The 18,057-nt window shown below is 36.2% G+C and overlaps 1 protein-coding gene across 1 annotated transcript in view; it reads left to right on the top strand.

Annotated features, from left to right (window-relative positions):
* Window positions 1-18,057, top strand: part of LOC145669478 (ganglioside GM2 activator-like) — a 35,873-nt gene that overhangs the window by 11,469 nt on the left and 6,347 nt on the right. Inside the window, exon 3 of the mRNA XM_081737653.1 lies at window positions 2,237-2,428. Coding sequence (XP_081593779.1) covers window positions 2,237-2,428 — 192 coding nt within the window. The remainder of the gene's footprint in view (window positions 1-2,236; window positions 2,429-18,057) is intronic.

Below are 18,057 nucleotides of genomic sequence, written 5' to 3'. Positions count from 1 at the left end.
CCTCATATCTCTCCTCCATGGCTGCAATATCTTGATGGAAACGCTCACCATGTTCGTCACTTACTGCTCCACAATCTTCGGGAAAGAAGTGTAGATGTGAATGAAGAAAGTGGAGTTTCAGAGACATATTGCAACCAAGATTTTCGTACCATAATAACAACTTTGCTACCAGTTGTTTGTAATTTGTTGCTCGGTGTCTTCCCAAGAACTGTGAACAAACAGTCTTCAAGCTTTCCCATGCAGCTTTCTCCTCACCTTGGAGAATTTCGTCGAACTTGTGATCTTTGAATAGTTGCCTAATCTGTGGTCCTATGAAAACACCCTCTTTAACTTTGGCATCACTTAATCGAGGGAATTGTCCTCTTAGGTACTTATAGGCCTCATCCTCTTGGTTCATGCTCTTAACAAAACTTTTCATAAGACCTAATTTAATATGTAGAGGGGGAAGCAAAATTCGGTTAGATCTACCAGTGGTTCATGCTGCACATTTTTCACTCCCGGCTGAAGAGTTTCTCTGGTACTCCAATCACTTTTGCGGTAATGCGATCCACGATCTCTACTGTCCCATTCACATATAAAGCAACAATACTTTGTATACCCTAACTGCATACCTAGCAACAGTGCTATTACTTTAAGGTCACCACAAATGAGCCACTGAAAATCGTAATATTTAATGGCTTGAAGTAAACGTTTCTAGTTTTCATAAGATTCCTTCATATGAACTGCGTAACCTACAGGAATTGAAGGAAGTTCATTTCCAATATGTAAAAACACTGCCTTTAAACTCACCTTGGACGAATCTATAAAGAGCCTCCACTCCGTAGGTTCGTAATTAATTTTAAGTGCCCTCATGAGACCATTTACATCTGTACATGCCTCCATACAGTGTGTCTTCCATAGTAAAAAATGAAGTGAACATCTTCTCCCTATTCCGATACATTGAAATATTTACTTTTTCCTGCAATAAATTCCATTGCTTTAAGCGTAACGCTAAAATTTCGGCTTTGCTTTTCGAGAGGTCTCTGATTAGATCACTTAGTTCCTCTTGAGTAAGTCTATGTGGTTCACATGGAGGTTCTTCTACAACAAACGTAGGGTCCTTCGAAGTACTTGATTCAGGAGCTTCAACTACTTGATCATCATCAGAAAAAATATCGTATTCTTTAGGTGGGTCAGGAACAGGTAGTCCTTCTCCATGTAGAACAGGGCGCATTGCAGAAGGAATGTTAAGATAGATCAAGGCCCGCTTCTTCGTGGAAATTCCCTTCTTGACGGAAGGAACCATACAAAAATAAGTCTCTGATGTGGTCGCTTGGCTCCCTCCAAATCATGGGCACTGCAAAAGGCATGAGCGCCCCTTCCCATTAATCCAATTTCTTAGATTGCTGGCACAAGTGTTACACACAATGTGGGGTGCCCAAGATTTATCTTGGTCTCCAATTTTACAACCAAAGTAATATTGATAGGCTTTTCTTATTAGTGGTGTTATAGTCTGCTTTTGTGAGGAAAATGTCACTTCCCCACACACGTAGCAGAAGCTATCCGCACTGTTTACACAATTTCGCGGCATTTTTGTCTATTGAAATCCTCAAAATGTCACTTGAAATAGTTCCGACAACTATTTAAAAATATACATTCGAAACATCAGTATTTTTGCGTACTTGTAGTTGTATTTTTATGTCCTGCACTACAGAAAAGCGTCACACCCAAAACGCTGATAACTGCACTAAACCTGTCTTTTCTAACAATAGCAGAACACTACTGAGATAAGGAACACAATGAAACCAAGCGTCGTTCATATAGTTTCTCCAGTGTTGCCGGATCAGTGTAACATTTTACCCCAAACGAAGCGAATATATTTATTTTTAAAGCATTATTATTAGACATGCCTGTAAAACGAAAAGTAGAGCTAATATTCGAAAATAACTTTCAAATTCGTGATCAACACCACAAAATCAATAAGAATTAGCTGATTTTGTTCAATTTACATTTTCGTTGTTGAACAGTGTAATTGGATGAAGTAATTTCTACAGTTTGTGACTGAAATTTTGGGAGTTCTCCGGGGAGGAATGAATTTTCTTCGGGAGGAGATTCCCCCCGGGCTACCCGCTGAATTCATCCCTTACTTTGGGTGCTTGAATATTCCGCCATGTGTATGCCACTGAAAAGTTTATTATGCACTTTACACTTATATAAATATTCATTTTCCTTCTTTTAATTTGACCTCTGTCCACAGGTAGACGTGCAAATGAAGAAGCGTGTGGATCTTCCATTTGGAGGGACCTCGTGGCTTCCTGTTCCCTGCTATGACAACGGCATTGGCTCCTGCGTCTACCACGACATCTGCCGGAGGAAGATTCTCAATGGAAGCATCATGTGCCCCTCAACGACTGGACAGCAAGTACCTTGTGCCTGCCCTCTACCTATAGTAAGGATTATTTTTTTTCTTTATTTATTTATCTCATAGCTACTTCTTTGAAAATGATTTTTAAAGATTTACTTTTTTTAAAATGATTTGTAAAAAAAGAAAATATTCTAAGTTATCTGTAAAATGACTACTTTAGGACAAAATTCACATTCAGGGATACAATGAAGCTTGCCAACCATAGAATAATCTGTCGTGGTATACGATAATTTAAGTCTGAATGCTATATACGATAATGCCAATGTATGGTTGGCAAGAGGGCAACGACAATGCGGCATTTAGGTTTGATGGAGCCCTGTACGTGTTTAGCTTTTTTTTTTATGAACAGTGCACTTTTTTATGAACATGTTGCCGTGTTTTGGGGTTTGAATATATGTTATATGGCATCTAATATATATCTAAACAGTAGTTCTTTCAGGAAAAATGTTCCGGGGGGCACTGCTGGTACTATTCTATTTATTATTACATTATAGACGTATTATTTTGGTCTCCTCCGGGGGGCACTGGCCCCCCAAAAACATGTCTGGAAGAAACACTGTATCTAAATACCTTTATACATAAAATGTGTATTTTATTAACGTGTGGGGTAATTTGGACCCCATTTTTATTTTTAAACAAAAATTTGTCGATATACACATGTATTGAATAATATTACAATAAAACAATTCTTTGTTTATTTGTATAATGTTTGAACACAACAATTTCACTTACGTTGTATTAACTTTACAGTTATTCCTTGTTACATAAAAAATGGCGAGTTTCTCCCGTTTCCAAAATGGTCGGATAAAGTGGAATCCCGGATCACAAAAACATAAGTAATAAAAATAGACGAACAATAACTAAAATAAAAATGTACTACGCGCTGTTCATTCACTTTTATGTCAGAACAATTAACAATTCAGAACTATTTGAGCACCAATTAGCTATCCCGAGCTGAGCAATATGTTATTTATTCTTTACACAAATCAACATAACGCTCAACAATATCTAATCCAGTGCATGTTTCATGCCACCACTCAAAACACTGTACGCACTGGACCCATTTCTCACCACCACAATCTTCACTAAATTTTATACCACAATCGCAAGAGAACGGAAAGTTGATCATCATTCGCATGAGTGGAACGAGTGTTTGCTTCTTTCGTTGCGTCTGAACTATGTCCAAAATTCAACGGACGAATTGATCTTAAACGTTTAGTTGATGTTGCTAAAACTTGTTGTTTGAAAGGGCTGGACGTAACAACACATGCAGACCTCGTAGCTCTGACACGTCCACCACGTGTTACAGATGGAAGACATGGTGGTTGTGGTAGCAGGGGGGGGGCTCAAATCCCCGGTTACTATATTACGTTTGGTATTTTTTTATTTGTATTAAGAAAATCTTAAGAAATTTAATACATTTTCGTGAGCCAGAGGGGGGCTGGGGTCCCACCCTGCCCTTCCCTTCGCGCACCCATGAATACAGTAACTCCATTTATCCAAACTCCAGCCTCCCAAATAGCCAACTAATCCGAACGGATACAAGGAAATAAAAAATTACGTTTCAAAAGAAAGAAAAAAATAACTGACTAAAGTGCGAGCTGTACTTATTTGTTCGCAAAAATTTCGCTGAAAATCCTGTTCAAACTAACGCTAAAATTTATATTTAAGCTGAGTGTAAAGGCTCGACTATTTTCAATAAATGGCAGTACGTTTCCTCAACGGAGCGACAATAATCCAAATAAGGGCCACAGTGGCTCAGCGATAGAGGGTTCATCTCTGGTGCATGAGGTCCTTGGTTGGACCCTAGCTCTCGCCAAGTGAGCTTTGTGGATAAACACCGTGTGCATGTTTTTCTCCGCGATCTCAAGTTTCCTTCCACTTTATTCACTCCACAATTTATTTCTCATCATCACCGTCTTCTTTAGCCTAGCCTGTAGCCTATAACCGTTGGAGGTAACACTTCAACATTTCGTTTTTTATTCCAAATAATTCAATCAAATTCAACAGATTAATAATCAAACTTTGCACAAATATAAATTCAATTAATTAGAGAATGATCCATACAGTTTTATTATTGTGTTTCATTTAGTGATGACAACACTTAATTTTACTCTTCAGAAATATACTTCAAATAATGACGTTATATATATATATATATATATATATATATATATATATATATATATTGATGGGTAGATAATGCGTATGGATAATTTTCTGATTAACGATTCAGTTCGATTTTGGACAAAGTTTGAATATCGATCTTAAATTTGGTGGAATTATTTTGAATGTTATCGCTTCCTACAAAGTACATTGGGAACAAAGGGAAAACGTGCTGTTATCAATGGGTTAAGAGCAAGGGCGCTGATCCTGGGGGGGGACCTCCTATTGTATTTATGAATATAGAATATTTGGCATAATTTGAATGCAATTTGTCTTAAAATCCTCATACATACTTATATATATATACCTTCTGCATCTAAATGCCCCCCCCAAAAAAAATTTACAGAGAAATCGGCGCCCTTGGTTAAGAGTGTTCCTTTAAATACGCTTTAACTAAAATTTTGTGTATTAAGAAAAAAGTAGTAAAGTGATACTATTTTTATTGTATATTAGATCTAATTTTTTCACTAAACAAAAACGATTTTTGTATATATTTTTTTAAATCTTATAACAACTTATTTTAATGGTTTTCGTAATTGTCCCGGATTATGTGCAAAACTCACCAATCTGGATAATTGAAGTTTCACTGTATATATATATTTGGCTTTTTATACTGACAAATTTGCATTTGTGCTCGCAGAGAGACGTTAGGGTGTAATATACCATTACAGTTGAAAGTAATGGCAATTTTTTTTTTTACGCACCCTGTACCTAGTAATTTTTTTTAATTCAATTTCGGTTTAGTTACACAATTTATTTACTCTCTTTACTTCGAATTAAATATAATAAACCCAAAGGTTTTGTTAGTAACCATATTCCCACTGTATAATATATTTATTTATATTTTGATTAAGTGTAAATCCCATTTACGGATATATAACTTGAATAGTTACAAGGTTTATCATTCTGACGTCATACCGGAACATAGTTCCGTTATTGGATATAAATTTCCTTAATTTCAGACCAATGTAGATTTTGGCCAGGTACCTAATCTTTCCCTCACCCCCTCTCACTAGTCCATAGTCACTTTCAGATCCGGTTATATCTGGATTTGCCAAATTTCTATTTGCTTTGTAATTTCCGCGGCTAAAGTTTTCGTTCTGATTGGAGGAATTCTCTTACCTCTGGCTTTTTCGGCGCAATGTTATCAGAACAATCGAAGACACCCTACAAGGAGCAGCTTGTGAATTTTGTGCTACATATTTTTCGGGAAGAATTCCAATTTCCAAGGACAACTAAGGTAACATATAATGTAATCCAATAGTTAAAGATTTACAACAGAATAGGAGCCCGAAAAATCCGCAAATTTTGGTAAAGAAGCTGCAATTCAGTGAAATAACAAATTCCAGTTCTGTTTGCTAGGAAGCCATGTTTGCTGCCTATCGAGAATAGACAACAGTGAAAGAGTGACTTTACTTTTTTTTATTTCAAACTCAAGTAGGGATTAGGGAAATTACGACCTGTTTGGTGCATGTTGTTCGTGTATTAATTAAATGTGACTTTCTATTATTTATTCAGTAATCGCATGTACGTAGGTTTGATGGTTGTAAAGTGAATAATAATAATGGCAGCTTAAGTTAGCTTAAAAGGGCTCCTATCCCCTTTTCCAAATTGAACCAGTTCTAGCGGGGGAATGGGTTAGTTATTGTTCGTTTTAGGGCCTTTTCCCCTTTCAGGGGAAGGGTCCCTCCATAAACCTCGTTAAGGTGCCCCCCGGGCATCAATTTTTGGCAATCATTATGTAAACAATTGGTCAGGTCAATTAGACCTAGTGTTACCTTTCTCATTTTTGACCCCCTTTAAATTAAATAGAGCCGACTGTATATATCGACGAGGGAGTAATGTATTTTAAATCTAATGTGTTAGGTTATTTTCGTCAACGTGCATGTAACTAAATGGTGCATGTTTAGTTTAGTTAGTTGTCTTTATGTATAATACTAATAGTGGTGTATGTAGTTAGTAGGTTTGTGTGAGTGTGTGAATTTTCGATTTGGACAGTGTATAAATATGCTTTAATTTAGTACCATTTTTCTAACATAAATAAACCAGAGTAAATATTAAACTTCTGATTAATGAGTACAAGTATATATTTCAGTACACGGTAAATTATGCCTCCACTACAGCGCCATAGCGTCAGTTTTCGGTAGTCAATTGTTTGTTGACATTACGACATCGCATGACTTAGTGATTTAGATTGTTTGATTTTGGACATTTATTCTCAAATTACTTCCCGTGGACATGGTTTTCGGTTCGGATGAGTATACCTTCATATAAGATAGCATGAGATCTTACTGTACTGAAAATTTCAGTTTGCTAGGCCCAATAGTAAATGAATAATCCGCTGAAATAAAGAACACCTATTTTCTTAATAGAAGTAAAACCCATATGCTGTTACTGTTTGTTTAAAAATGTAGTATTAAATTCTTTTTCTTTCCCGTGGCTGTAGAAAATTCCATTGTTGCTTCAGTTTTATCAACAAATCAGAAATAGATTAATCGTTGACAATTTAACTTTCCGTAAATACATGTATGATTTTTTTTTTAAACCTGCAAAGTAAATACAATTTGGGTGCTTCGAAATAAAGAGTACGTGGTTCGATGAATGTGATCGTGTGGTGGTTTGAGCGTGATAGATTGTGATAGTTATATATATATATATTTATTACTGCGTAATGTAAATATGTGTATGGCCTGCGTGAAAATGTACGAAATAGGGTGTTTATAAAATATTATTTCGTGCGAAAATTAGTATATAATGAATGAATGTAATGAAATGTTAATAATATGATATATAATGTGAACGAGATGATGACCCCTATAGTTAAATGAATAGGCCTAGTGAATTTTATATAGTGAAAATACGAGTGTGTTTACGAAGAAAGAAAAAAAAAATATCTCTCGCGTTTAGACTTCTACACCGGTGCATTCATCCAACCGAGTTTGCTACTTGGATAGTAAATTATAGTTGGGAATTGTGTGTTACTTTGCATTTATGTACCTCATAATAACAGCCCCAGATCTTAAGCCTTTCAATAGATAGAGTAGTATCATATGGGAATTACTTCTAAAGGTTGACAGAAATGATAATTAAGCAAACCAACTGCTATTTCCTGTGATCATCGAAAAGTACAGGTTTCGGTCAGTTGTACCTTTTACATTCATAGCCTCTCCGAGATTTTTTTTTGTTTTGTTGCTTACCTTATTTATTTATTGTGCAGTGTTCATATAACTCAGTTCGGACTATCCGATTAAATTAACTGCTACTAAATTTAGCGTACCCGGACGTCGACCCCTAGTCCCCTTAAGTATTTTCATGTCTTTTCTTAGTTTAATTAGATGAGGGAAATTAACGACGTCCCAGACTGTGGCATGTCTGCGCGGGGTAGCCATCGGTGATGTTTGGGTTATTGAAATCACCGATCCAAAATTCAGTTTATTTAATTTTTTTTTAATTTTGGCAAATCACTAATTAGGGATATCTTAGCTATTACTCTAATTTCATTACTATTCTGGAATCTTCTAGTTTCCAAGTGGTCGGATGATTTTTTTTTCTTTTCTTTGAAATCCTAGATTAACGCCTACTCCAACCTTCCGGACGATTTTCGGGACCCTGTTGGTTTGGGCCGGATACGGTTACTAGATAATAATTTTACAAGCAATAACTTGTGAAGTTATTATTTACAAGACACAGACTTGCTCCTTGGCAGCAGGGCGCTCATCGAGTCTACGTATTTGAGTAGACCACCCTTTTGGCATTTTAATAATATTTTGGCTAAGGATTTGTTGAGAGTGAAATTCGACTTCTGTCTTTGTAGCGTTAGTTATTTCCCACTTAAGTCTTTGGCGCCCCTATTCTTCGTCTTCCTTCTTTTCTATCTCTCTCTCTGTGTCATTATTACTTCGAGTTTTTTTTTAAAAAATTTTTAACCTTCCCCCCCCTGGTTTCTGAAACTCATGAAAACGTACAATATTCATATAACTTATTTCAATCGTATGTACTAACTGAGACATCGAGGGATGCAATTCGTGGAGGTATTGCAGCACAACTCAGGACCATTTCCGCGATATTCAATCCACCACGGGAGAAATTGATGGGAAGGTACACTATGCTTTTAGATTCCTAGAGACCTTTGTTATTCATTGATCATACAACTTATATCAATTGATTACTGATTTCTGGTTTTTATTTCTATTGATTGGTCATATAGTGTGTATGTATTAATAGTTTGGGCCCACTAGTTTCGAATAACATTGATATTTTTTTTGTATATACATCTATATATGTACTTACATAGTTTTAAAAGTTACGTGCCTGCTCTATTTGTTGCATTTTCCACTTCTTATGTCAACTTATTAAATAACACCAACATTTTTTTTTCATATACGCGGATCTTTAGTAAATTGAAAATGATTATTGATTATCGGGTTTATACATATAAAATACAATGTTGCAACCTTATGAAGGAAAAAGGTGAATTTTGATAGGGTTTTTGTTTTGTCTTTGAGCCAAATAAATATAAATATTTATAAAATATGAATACTTGTCGAATATGAACGGTTATGTAGAATTTAAACGTCGACGAAATATTAAGATAGATATTAAAGTGAAAGTTATTGTATTGATTAATATGAATATATATATATATATATATATATATATATATATATATATATATGCGAGTATGTATGTAATGGGCTCGATATTTACCCTGGTCTCGTTAGGTTGCCATAGATTTTTGACACCCGGTATTAACCAACTATTTGTGATATATAGTATTACCGCGTAAATTGTCATAAATTACTTTTTGTTGAGTTGTTATTAATTTCTGTAACTATTAAAGTGGAATATAATGTTAAATACTGCATGTGAATAAAACAAGTAGCGGGTCGTAAGATAAATAAGAATAACCCTAATCCTTACCCAAATTTACTTTGCGAGTGAAATTAGCAACCTACGAAACAGTGCGCCCCTCCAACGACTTTTTCCATCAGTAAAACATGGAACAAATCCTTCCCCTACGGTCGGACACCAAACTATTCAGTATCTAGAATTTTTTGACTACAAGATCTATACTAGGGAAAAATTTAGTGATCTTAAATTCAACGAACTGAAATCTGTTTAATAAGTTAATGTGAATACCGGAATATGGAAATATGTTCCCAATATCTGTGACTGGATTTGATAAGTTTTCCTTAATATTGACAAACTTTGAAATTTTAGATAAAGTGCGTCGAGTGACGAAATGAGAAATATAGATATACATATATGTGATATGAAGCAATTAGTTGTCTATAGTTAAAATAAAAACAATTGAATACTCTCATGGACACAAACCACAGTGCGTAAAGAGAGTTGAAAAAAAAAGGGAGCTATTATCGACGTGAGAACAAAGACTCATAAAACTGTCGATACGTCTCCTATTGAGACAAAGACTCAATAAAATATTACTAAAGTTTTTTTTTAATGATTAACCAATTATTTTTTTTCTTTTCCTGCAATGATATATATTCATTGCACTGAGTTTTAAATATATATTGACTCTTGAATTTTTTTCTTGTCTCGTCTTTGGTTTTAATTCTTTTTCATGTAATCCAACTTTTAAAATATATATATATAAAAAGAGAAATGTGTTATTTGATCTTGTTGAAAGTAGCGAATTTCTGTGCATGTTTATGAAACATTCTTTTCATGTATTAAATTTTTTCTCTGTTATGTCAAACTACATCTTCTTCTATTGAAATGTAATAAATGTCTATAGCATTGTAGTTAGGTTAGTTTAATTCAACCAAATACAACCCGAAGTATACATTGTCCTGTATGAATGTGTGTGTGAGTGAAATGTAGGTTTAGTATTAAGTGCACCAATTATCTTGTCATACATATGTGACTTATTATAATTATTGGTAGTTATCAATTGAACTCATTGAATGTTAATACTAACTTAAGTTGGCTCTATGAAGGAAGTAAAAAGGACTGAAGTAGCCTGAACGAATGATCATCATGAGAGAACTGTGAAAGTCAAAATCTTCGACACATATGTGATACTCTGATTTTTTTTTTATGGTCGTTTCTAACATGCCATCAACTTCGTCGTTCATTTTTTAAATATTGAATATTAGTCTAGAACTTCTGGAAATATTGAAAAACGGTAAAATTAAACTTTCTCATCTATCTCCGAGCTAGATTGGGATAATTTGGTAGTTGGGGTCAGATGGAGCTAGGTCGGGGATGTATGAGTTAACATGTGTCTACTGTTGATCACGTTAATACCAGATATTCACCTAATAGCTATTGGAAATGATCACAATTAGATAATTATTCACTTTCCTTTACCATATTCCTTAAAATATCTAGTAACAGCTTCCCCTTTATCACCTTCTTACTTTACATCTTTCCTCTTCTATCTTCTTTTTTCTTTTCTTCATCTTCTTCTTCTATTTTTTAATAAAACTGGAAGGGGGGTCGTGACTGGGAATTCTATATGTAATAAACACGGTCATGTATTTATTTATTTTATTTTATTTTCTTTAGAAGTCCGATAAAAAGTTTTCTCGTGTCGATCGAACCTAGTATGTTCGAAATTAAGAAATGGAAATTATATTCCAATGTAATTAGGCATAAGCTGATAGCTTCATGAACATCCCCACCAGGGGTGAAGGGTTCCCACTCACGACTTATTTCTGTGCATCACTTTTGTTGCAGATTTTTTTTCTCAATCAGTTGTAGATTGACGCGCAGCGACAGGATTCGTTGTTATGGCAACAGTGGTTGCTGTGGCAACGGCCCCACGGCCCACATTACACCAGTTTTAGAATGGCGACCGTGACAGGATTGTTGCCATGGTAACGCATGTTTGCTGTGGTAACGGATCTGAAAATGCTTATTGAATAATACCAGTTATCATGCCAATCAGTTTGAATTGGTGAACCGCGACAAGAATGGTTGTCATGGCAACGCTTGTTCCCATGGCAACGGATCTCCGTTTAAATGGCGACCGATAGATTTGAAATTTTTTAAGAATGTTAAAGAGTGAGGTTGAAGGCATGTTGAATTGATTACAACATTGAAATTAATACGAGAAATTTTATAGTCAAGTGAAACAAGTAGAGTTGTTGGCTACTTTGTCATTTTTGTTTCCTTTTCTAAGGGGGAAAAAGAGAAGGAGTGTCAAAATTTTTCTAAAATAGAACTAAACGCTAGAAGGGTCTCAAGGAAGGAAAGAGAATGGGAGTCCTTTAATTTATGAATAATACTTGTCTGGATAGCGAATAAGTATTTTATAGTATATGTGTATTTCTGATATATATATCTTGTCTTTTATAAAGTGTAAAGTGTCTCAAAACTATGGCAACAAAAAAGGTTGTGTCACAGGACGAGTGTGATGTCACGTGCACTCAATGCACATTAAACGAAAAAGAGAAAAGATCTCGCGCCCCGCGGAGACTTATAAGATGTACCGGTTGTGGACTAAAATGGATCCACTTTGCTTGTTCCAATTTGGACGATACTGCTGAAAATGCAGAAAAAGTTCAAACCGGCGAAATAGAAAAATATTGTGAGGACTGTGAAAAGGACCGAGGCCAAATATCTCCAGCGGAGATATCTGACCTCGACGATGAGGAAAAGAGTGGAAATCAAAGTGATTCTCGGGATCAGACGGCAAACCCGAAGGAAGGAATGTCATCTGGAGGGTCTGACGCGTCTGTATTAATTCGCCAGATGATGGAGATGATGAACGAAAGATTCACTAACATGGAACAAAATAATACAGAAATGAGGCGTGAGAATGCAGAAATGAGACGTGAAATAAATGAGAAGTTTGATACCTCGAAACGAGAGACCGACGCTCGATTCGAGGTATTAAACAATAAAATTGACCAGATCTGTTTGGACTTTGCTTCTTCGATGAGCAAATTGAAAGAGCAAACATCTACTGAACTGGAGCAGGTTAGATACCGGGCCCAACAGTCCACCGAGCAGCTCAGAGACGAAACAAATAAGAAATTCAACGAAATAGATATAAGGTTTGAGAGTACAAACAAAAGATTTGGTGACATCGAACAAAAAGTTGAACAGCAGCAGGCTGAAATAAGTAGATTGAATGTTGTAATATCCGACCTATCAATAGAATCTAAACTAGAGTCGGTTGACCAAAGAATTAGTCGAATTCAAACCGAAGTAGACGGTATTAAGGGGAATATTACTAAATTGCAAATCGCCAAGCCTGATATCTCCTATCCTTTTCCTGATGGCGATTCTCCAGGGAAAATTCTCCCAGAAAGAAGTAACGTCCTCCCGGGTAAGAGTCAAGTGTTGCCTGATGCACGGGACACAGCAATGTATTGCCCCCCGCATCAGCCAACCTCGAAATCATGGTTGAGTAATTTTGATGTACCGATGCAGTCGAGTGTTGTGACTACAACAGTCACTAGCGTAAATGCTCACTCTACCTTTGGAATGGTACAATCGTACAGCGTGCTGCCAGGAGGGGAAAGGAGATGTGCCGGACCGTCGGTTACTACCGTGGTGGGTCCTAAGTTTGAACCTTACATGGTCAACACAAATTACAAAACCTCTCTTGGTCATATGGGAGCGTTCAGTTCAGTGACCACTCCGTCGGTGGCAAATCCGGTGACAACCCCAACTGCTCAGGATAACGCGTTGATTCCACTGGATTATTTTCCTGCCCCGTATAGTATGAGCTCTAAAGTTTCCCTCCGGGATATTGAACGTTTTCCCACTTTCGATGGGAACATTACTAACGGGTTACCTCAAGTTTTCCTGCGGAGACTGCAGCAATATTTAGACATGTATAAACTTACTGATGGGGAACGCCTGCAGATAGTTGAAAAATGTTTGATCGCCGCTTCGGGCGCATGGTTTGCTTCGGTTAAATACCAAATCCGAACGTTTAGTGATTTTTTGATTCTTTTTAAAGAAGAATATTGTAATGAGCACATCGAACGGCTCCAAAAGAGAAACTTACAATCACTCCGGTATGATCGCTCCAAGTATGGGTCCCTCTTGGACTATGCTTGGAAAATTATCGAACTATATTATCAGATAGCTGAACATCCCTCTCAGGCTGAACTTGTAGATATTATAGTTAACGCTCTTCCACCCGATGAGTCCCGGGCCATAGCGTCCCACTTGTGCCAAACGGTGCGAGAGGTCACCTCACGTTTAGCTGCCTTGTGCGGCAAGGAAGTTGGTGGTCCACCAAAACGATACTTCGCCCGACAGGCAAAAATTCTAAAACCGACGAAGACGAAGGTAACGGCAAGTTGCCAGACAGATTTCCTGAGTTATACCCAAGCTGGATCTCGTTATCCTAGTGGGTATGGCTCAGAAAACAACAATAATGGCCAGCGACTATTTAGGAATCGGCCCATGTTCAACAATCGCCGGAGTTATCGTCCCTATGACCGTACCAACATGGCATCGAACCCGGACAGGGGCGATAACACCAGGAGGAATTTTAACAGGGCGTACGGAAGAGGGGAGAACGGTAATAGTCAGAATAATAGTAACCATAATGTAAATCGACCCCAGAATTCAGTCCCTTCGCAAGTGCGTGGTAACGGTGAGCCTAGAACAATAGTAAATGGCAGTGATAGACGGGAAACTGCGGCCTAATGTCATCAGATATACTAGTCGAAGGCTGAAGCCTTACGAATTGTCTCTGTCGATTTCTCAGTTATAACTTCTGTCCGTTCTATTGCTATATGAACACTACTGAAAAAAAAAAAGTATCGGAACTCACAATTTTCGAAATTTAAAGATTTTCAATTGTACAGAAGATAAACGTAGTGAATTACTTGCGCAATACCCCAAGTAGGTATAATATACTGTCCTAGAGTGACTGGTAACGTTTGAATGGGATGAATGAGTGTGTTAACTTAACAAGCATCATTAGTTAGTATTCCCAATTAGCAAAATTTTGTTATTCTAACAAAATTTTGTTAATGGGCCGGGGAAAACTGTAATATACCATTACAGTTGAAAGTAATGGCAATTTTTTTTTACGCACCCTGTACCTAGTAATTTTTTTTAATTCAATTTCGGTTTAGTTACACAATTTATTTACTCTCTTTACTTCGAATTAAATATAATAAACCCAAAGGTTTTGTTAGTAACCATATTCCCACTGTATAATATATTTATTTATATTTTGATTAAGTGTAAATCCCATTTACGGATATATAACTTGAATAGTTACAAGGTTTATCATTCTGACGTCATACCGGAACATAGTTCCGTTATTGGATATAAATTTCCTTAATTTCAGACCAATGTAGATTTTGGCCAGGTACCTAATCTTTCCCTCACCCCCTCTCACTAGTCCATAGTCACTTTCAGATCCGGTTATATCTGGATTTGCCAAATTTCTATTTGCTTTGTAATTTCCGCGGCTAAAGTTTTCGTTCTGATTGGAGGAATTCTCTTACCTCTGGCTTTTTCGGCGCAATGTTATCAGAACAATCGAAGACACCCTACAAGGAGCAGCTTGTGAATTTTGTGCTACATATTTTTCGGGAAGAATTCCAATTTCCAAGGACAACTAAGGTAACATATAATGTAATCCAATAGTTAAAGATTTACAACAGAATAGGAGCCCGAAAAATCCGCAAATTTTGGTAAAGAAGCTGCAATTCAGTGAAATAACAAATTCCAGTTCTGTTTGCTAGGAAGCCATGTTTGCTGCCTACCGAGAATAGACAACAGTGAAAGAGTGACTTTACTTTTTTTTATTTCAAACTCAAGTAGGGATTAGGGAAATTACGACCTGTTTGGTGCATGTTGTTCGTGTATTAATTAAATGTGACTTTCTATTATTTATTCAGTAATCGCATGTACGTAGGTTTGATGGTTGTAAAGTGAATAATAATAATGGCAGCTTAAGTTAGCTTAAAAGGGCTCCTATCCCCTTTTCCAAATTGAACCAGTTCTAGCGGGGGAATGGGTTAGTTATTGTTCGTTTTAGGGCCTTTTCCCCTTTCAGGGGAAGGGTCCCTCCATAAACCTCGTTAAGGTGCCCCCCGGGCATCAATTTTTGGCAATCATTATGTAAACAATTGGTCAGGTCAATTAGACCTAGTGTTACCTTTCTCATTTTTGACCCCCTTTAAATTAAATAGAGCCGACTGTATATATCGACGAGGGAGTAATGTATTTTAAATCTAATGTGTTAGGTTATTTTCGTCAACGTGCATGTAACTAAATGGTGCATGTTTAGTTTAGTTAGTTGTCTTTATGTATAATACTAATAGTGGTGTATGTAGATAGTAGGTTTGTGTGAGTGTGTGAATTTTCGATTTGGACAGTGTATAAATATGCTTTAATTTAGTACCATTTTTCTAACATAAATAAACCAGAGTAAATATTAAACTTCTGATTAATGAGTACAAGTATATATTTCAGTACACGGTAAATTATGCCTCCACTACAGCGCCATAGCGTCAGTTTTCGGTAGTCAATTGTTTGTTGACATTACGACATCGCATGACTTAGTGATTTAGATTGTTTGATTTTGGACATTTATTCTCAAATTACTTCCCGTGGACATGGTTTTCGGTTCGGATGAGTATACCTTCATATAAGATAGCATGAGATCTTACTGTACTGAAAATTTCAGTTTGCTAGGCCCAATAGTAAATGAATAATCCGCTGAAATAAAGAACACCTATTTTCTTAATAGAAGTAAAACCCATATGCTGTTACTGTTTGTTTAAAAATGTAGTATTAAATTCTTTTTCTTTCCCGTGGCTGTAGAAAATTCCATTGTTGCTTCAGTTTTATCAACAAATCAGAAATAGATTAATCGTTGACAATTTAACTTTCCGTAAATACATGTATGATTTTTTTTTAAACCTGCAAAGTAAATACAATTTGGGTGCTTCGAAATAAAGAGTACGTGGTTCGATGAATGTGATCGTGTGGTGGTTTGAGCGTGATAGATTGTGATAGTTATATATATATATATATTTATTACTGCGTAATGTAAATATGTGTATGGCCTGCGTGAAAATGTACGAAATAGGGTGTTTATAAAATATTATTTCGTGCGAAAATTAGTATATAATGAATGAATGTAATGAAATGTTAATAATATGATATATAATGTGAACGAGATGATGACCCCTATAGTTAAATGAATAGGCCTAGTGAATTTTATATAGTGAAAATACGAGTGTGTTTACGAAGAAAGAAAAAAAAAATATCTCTCGCGTTTAGACTTCTACACCGGTGCATTCATCCAACCGAGTTTGCTACTTGGATAGTAAATTATAGTTGGGAATTGTGTGTTACTTTGCATTTATGTACCTCATAATAACAGCCCCAGATCTTAAGCCTTTCAATAGATAGAGTAGTATCATATGGGAATTACTTCTAAAGGTTGACAGAAATGATAATTAAGCAAACCAACTGCTATTTCCTGTGATCATCGAAAAGTACAGGTTTCGGTCAGTTGTACCTTTTACATTCATAGCCTCTCCGAGATTTTTTTTTGTTTTGTTGCTTACCTTATTTATTTATTGTGCAGTGTTCATATAACTCAGTTCGGACTATCCGATTAAATTAACTGCTACTAAATTTAGCGTACCCGGACGTCGACCCCTAGTCCCCTTAAGTATTTTCATGTCTTTTCTTAGTTTAATTAGATGAGGGAAATTAACGACGTCCCAGACTGTGGCATGTCTGCGCGGGGTAGCCATCGGTGATGTTTGGGTTATTGAAATCACCGATCCAAAATTCAGTTTATTTAATTTTTTTTTAATTTTGGCAAATCACTAATTAGGGATATCTTAGCTATTACTCTAATTTCATTACTATTCTGGAATCTTCTAGTTTCCAAGTGGTCGGATGATTTTTTTTTCTTTTCTTTGAAATCCTAGATTAACGCCTACTCCAACCTTCCGGACGATTTTCGGGACCCTGTTGGTTTGGGCCGGATACGGTTACTAGATAATAATTTTACAAGCAATAACTTGTGAAGTTATTATTTACAAGACACAGACTTGCTCCTTGGCAGCAGGGCGCTCATCGAGTCTACGTATTTGAGTAGACCACCCTTTTGGCATTTTAATAATATTTTGGCTAAGGATTTGTTGAGAGTGAAATTCGACTTCTGTCTTTGTAGCGTTAGTTATTTCCCACTTAAGTCTTTGGCGCCCCTATTCTTCGTCTTCCTTCTTTTCTATCTCTCTCTCTGTGTCATTATTACTTCGAGTTTTTTTTTAAAAAATTTTTAACCTTCCCCCCCCCTGGTTTCTGAAACTCATGAAAACGTACAATATTCATATAACTTATTTCAATCGTATGTACTAACTGAGACATCGAGGGATGCAATTCGTGGAGGTATTGCAGCACAACTCAGGACCATTTCCGCGATATTCAATCCACCACGGGAGAAATTGATGGGAAGGTACACTATGCTTTTAGATTCCTAGAGACCTTTGTTATTCATTGATCATACAACTTATATC

The sequence above is a fragment of the Thermobia domestica genome, chromosome 14 (assembly GCF_964235325.1).
Source record: "Thermobia domestica chromosome 14, izTheDome1.hap1.1, whole genome shotgun sequence".
Taxonomy (NCBI): Eukaryota; Metazoa; Arthropoda; class Insecta; order Zygentoma; family Lepismatidae; genus Thermobia; species Thermobia domestica.
The sequence above is the reverse complement of the archived record's forward strand: the minus strand, read 5'-3'. Positions and strand labels throughout refer to the sequence as shown.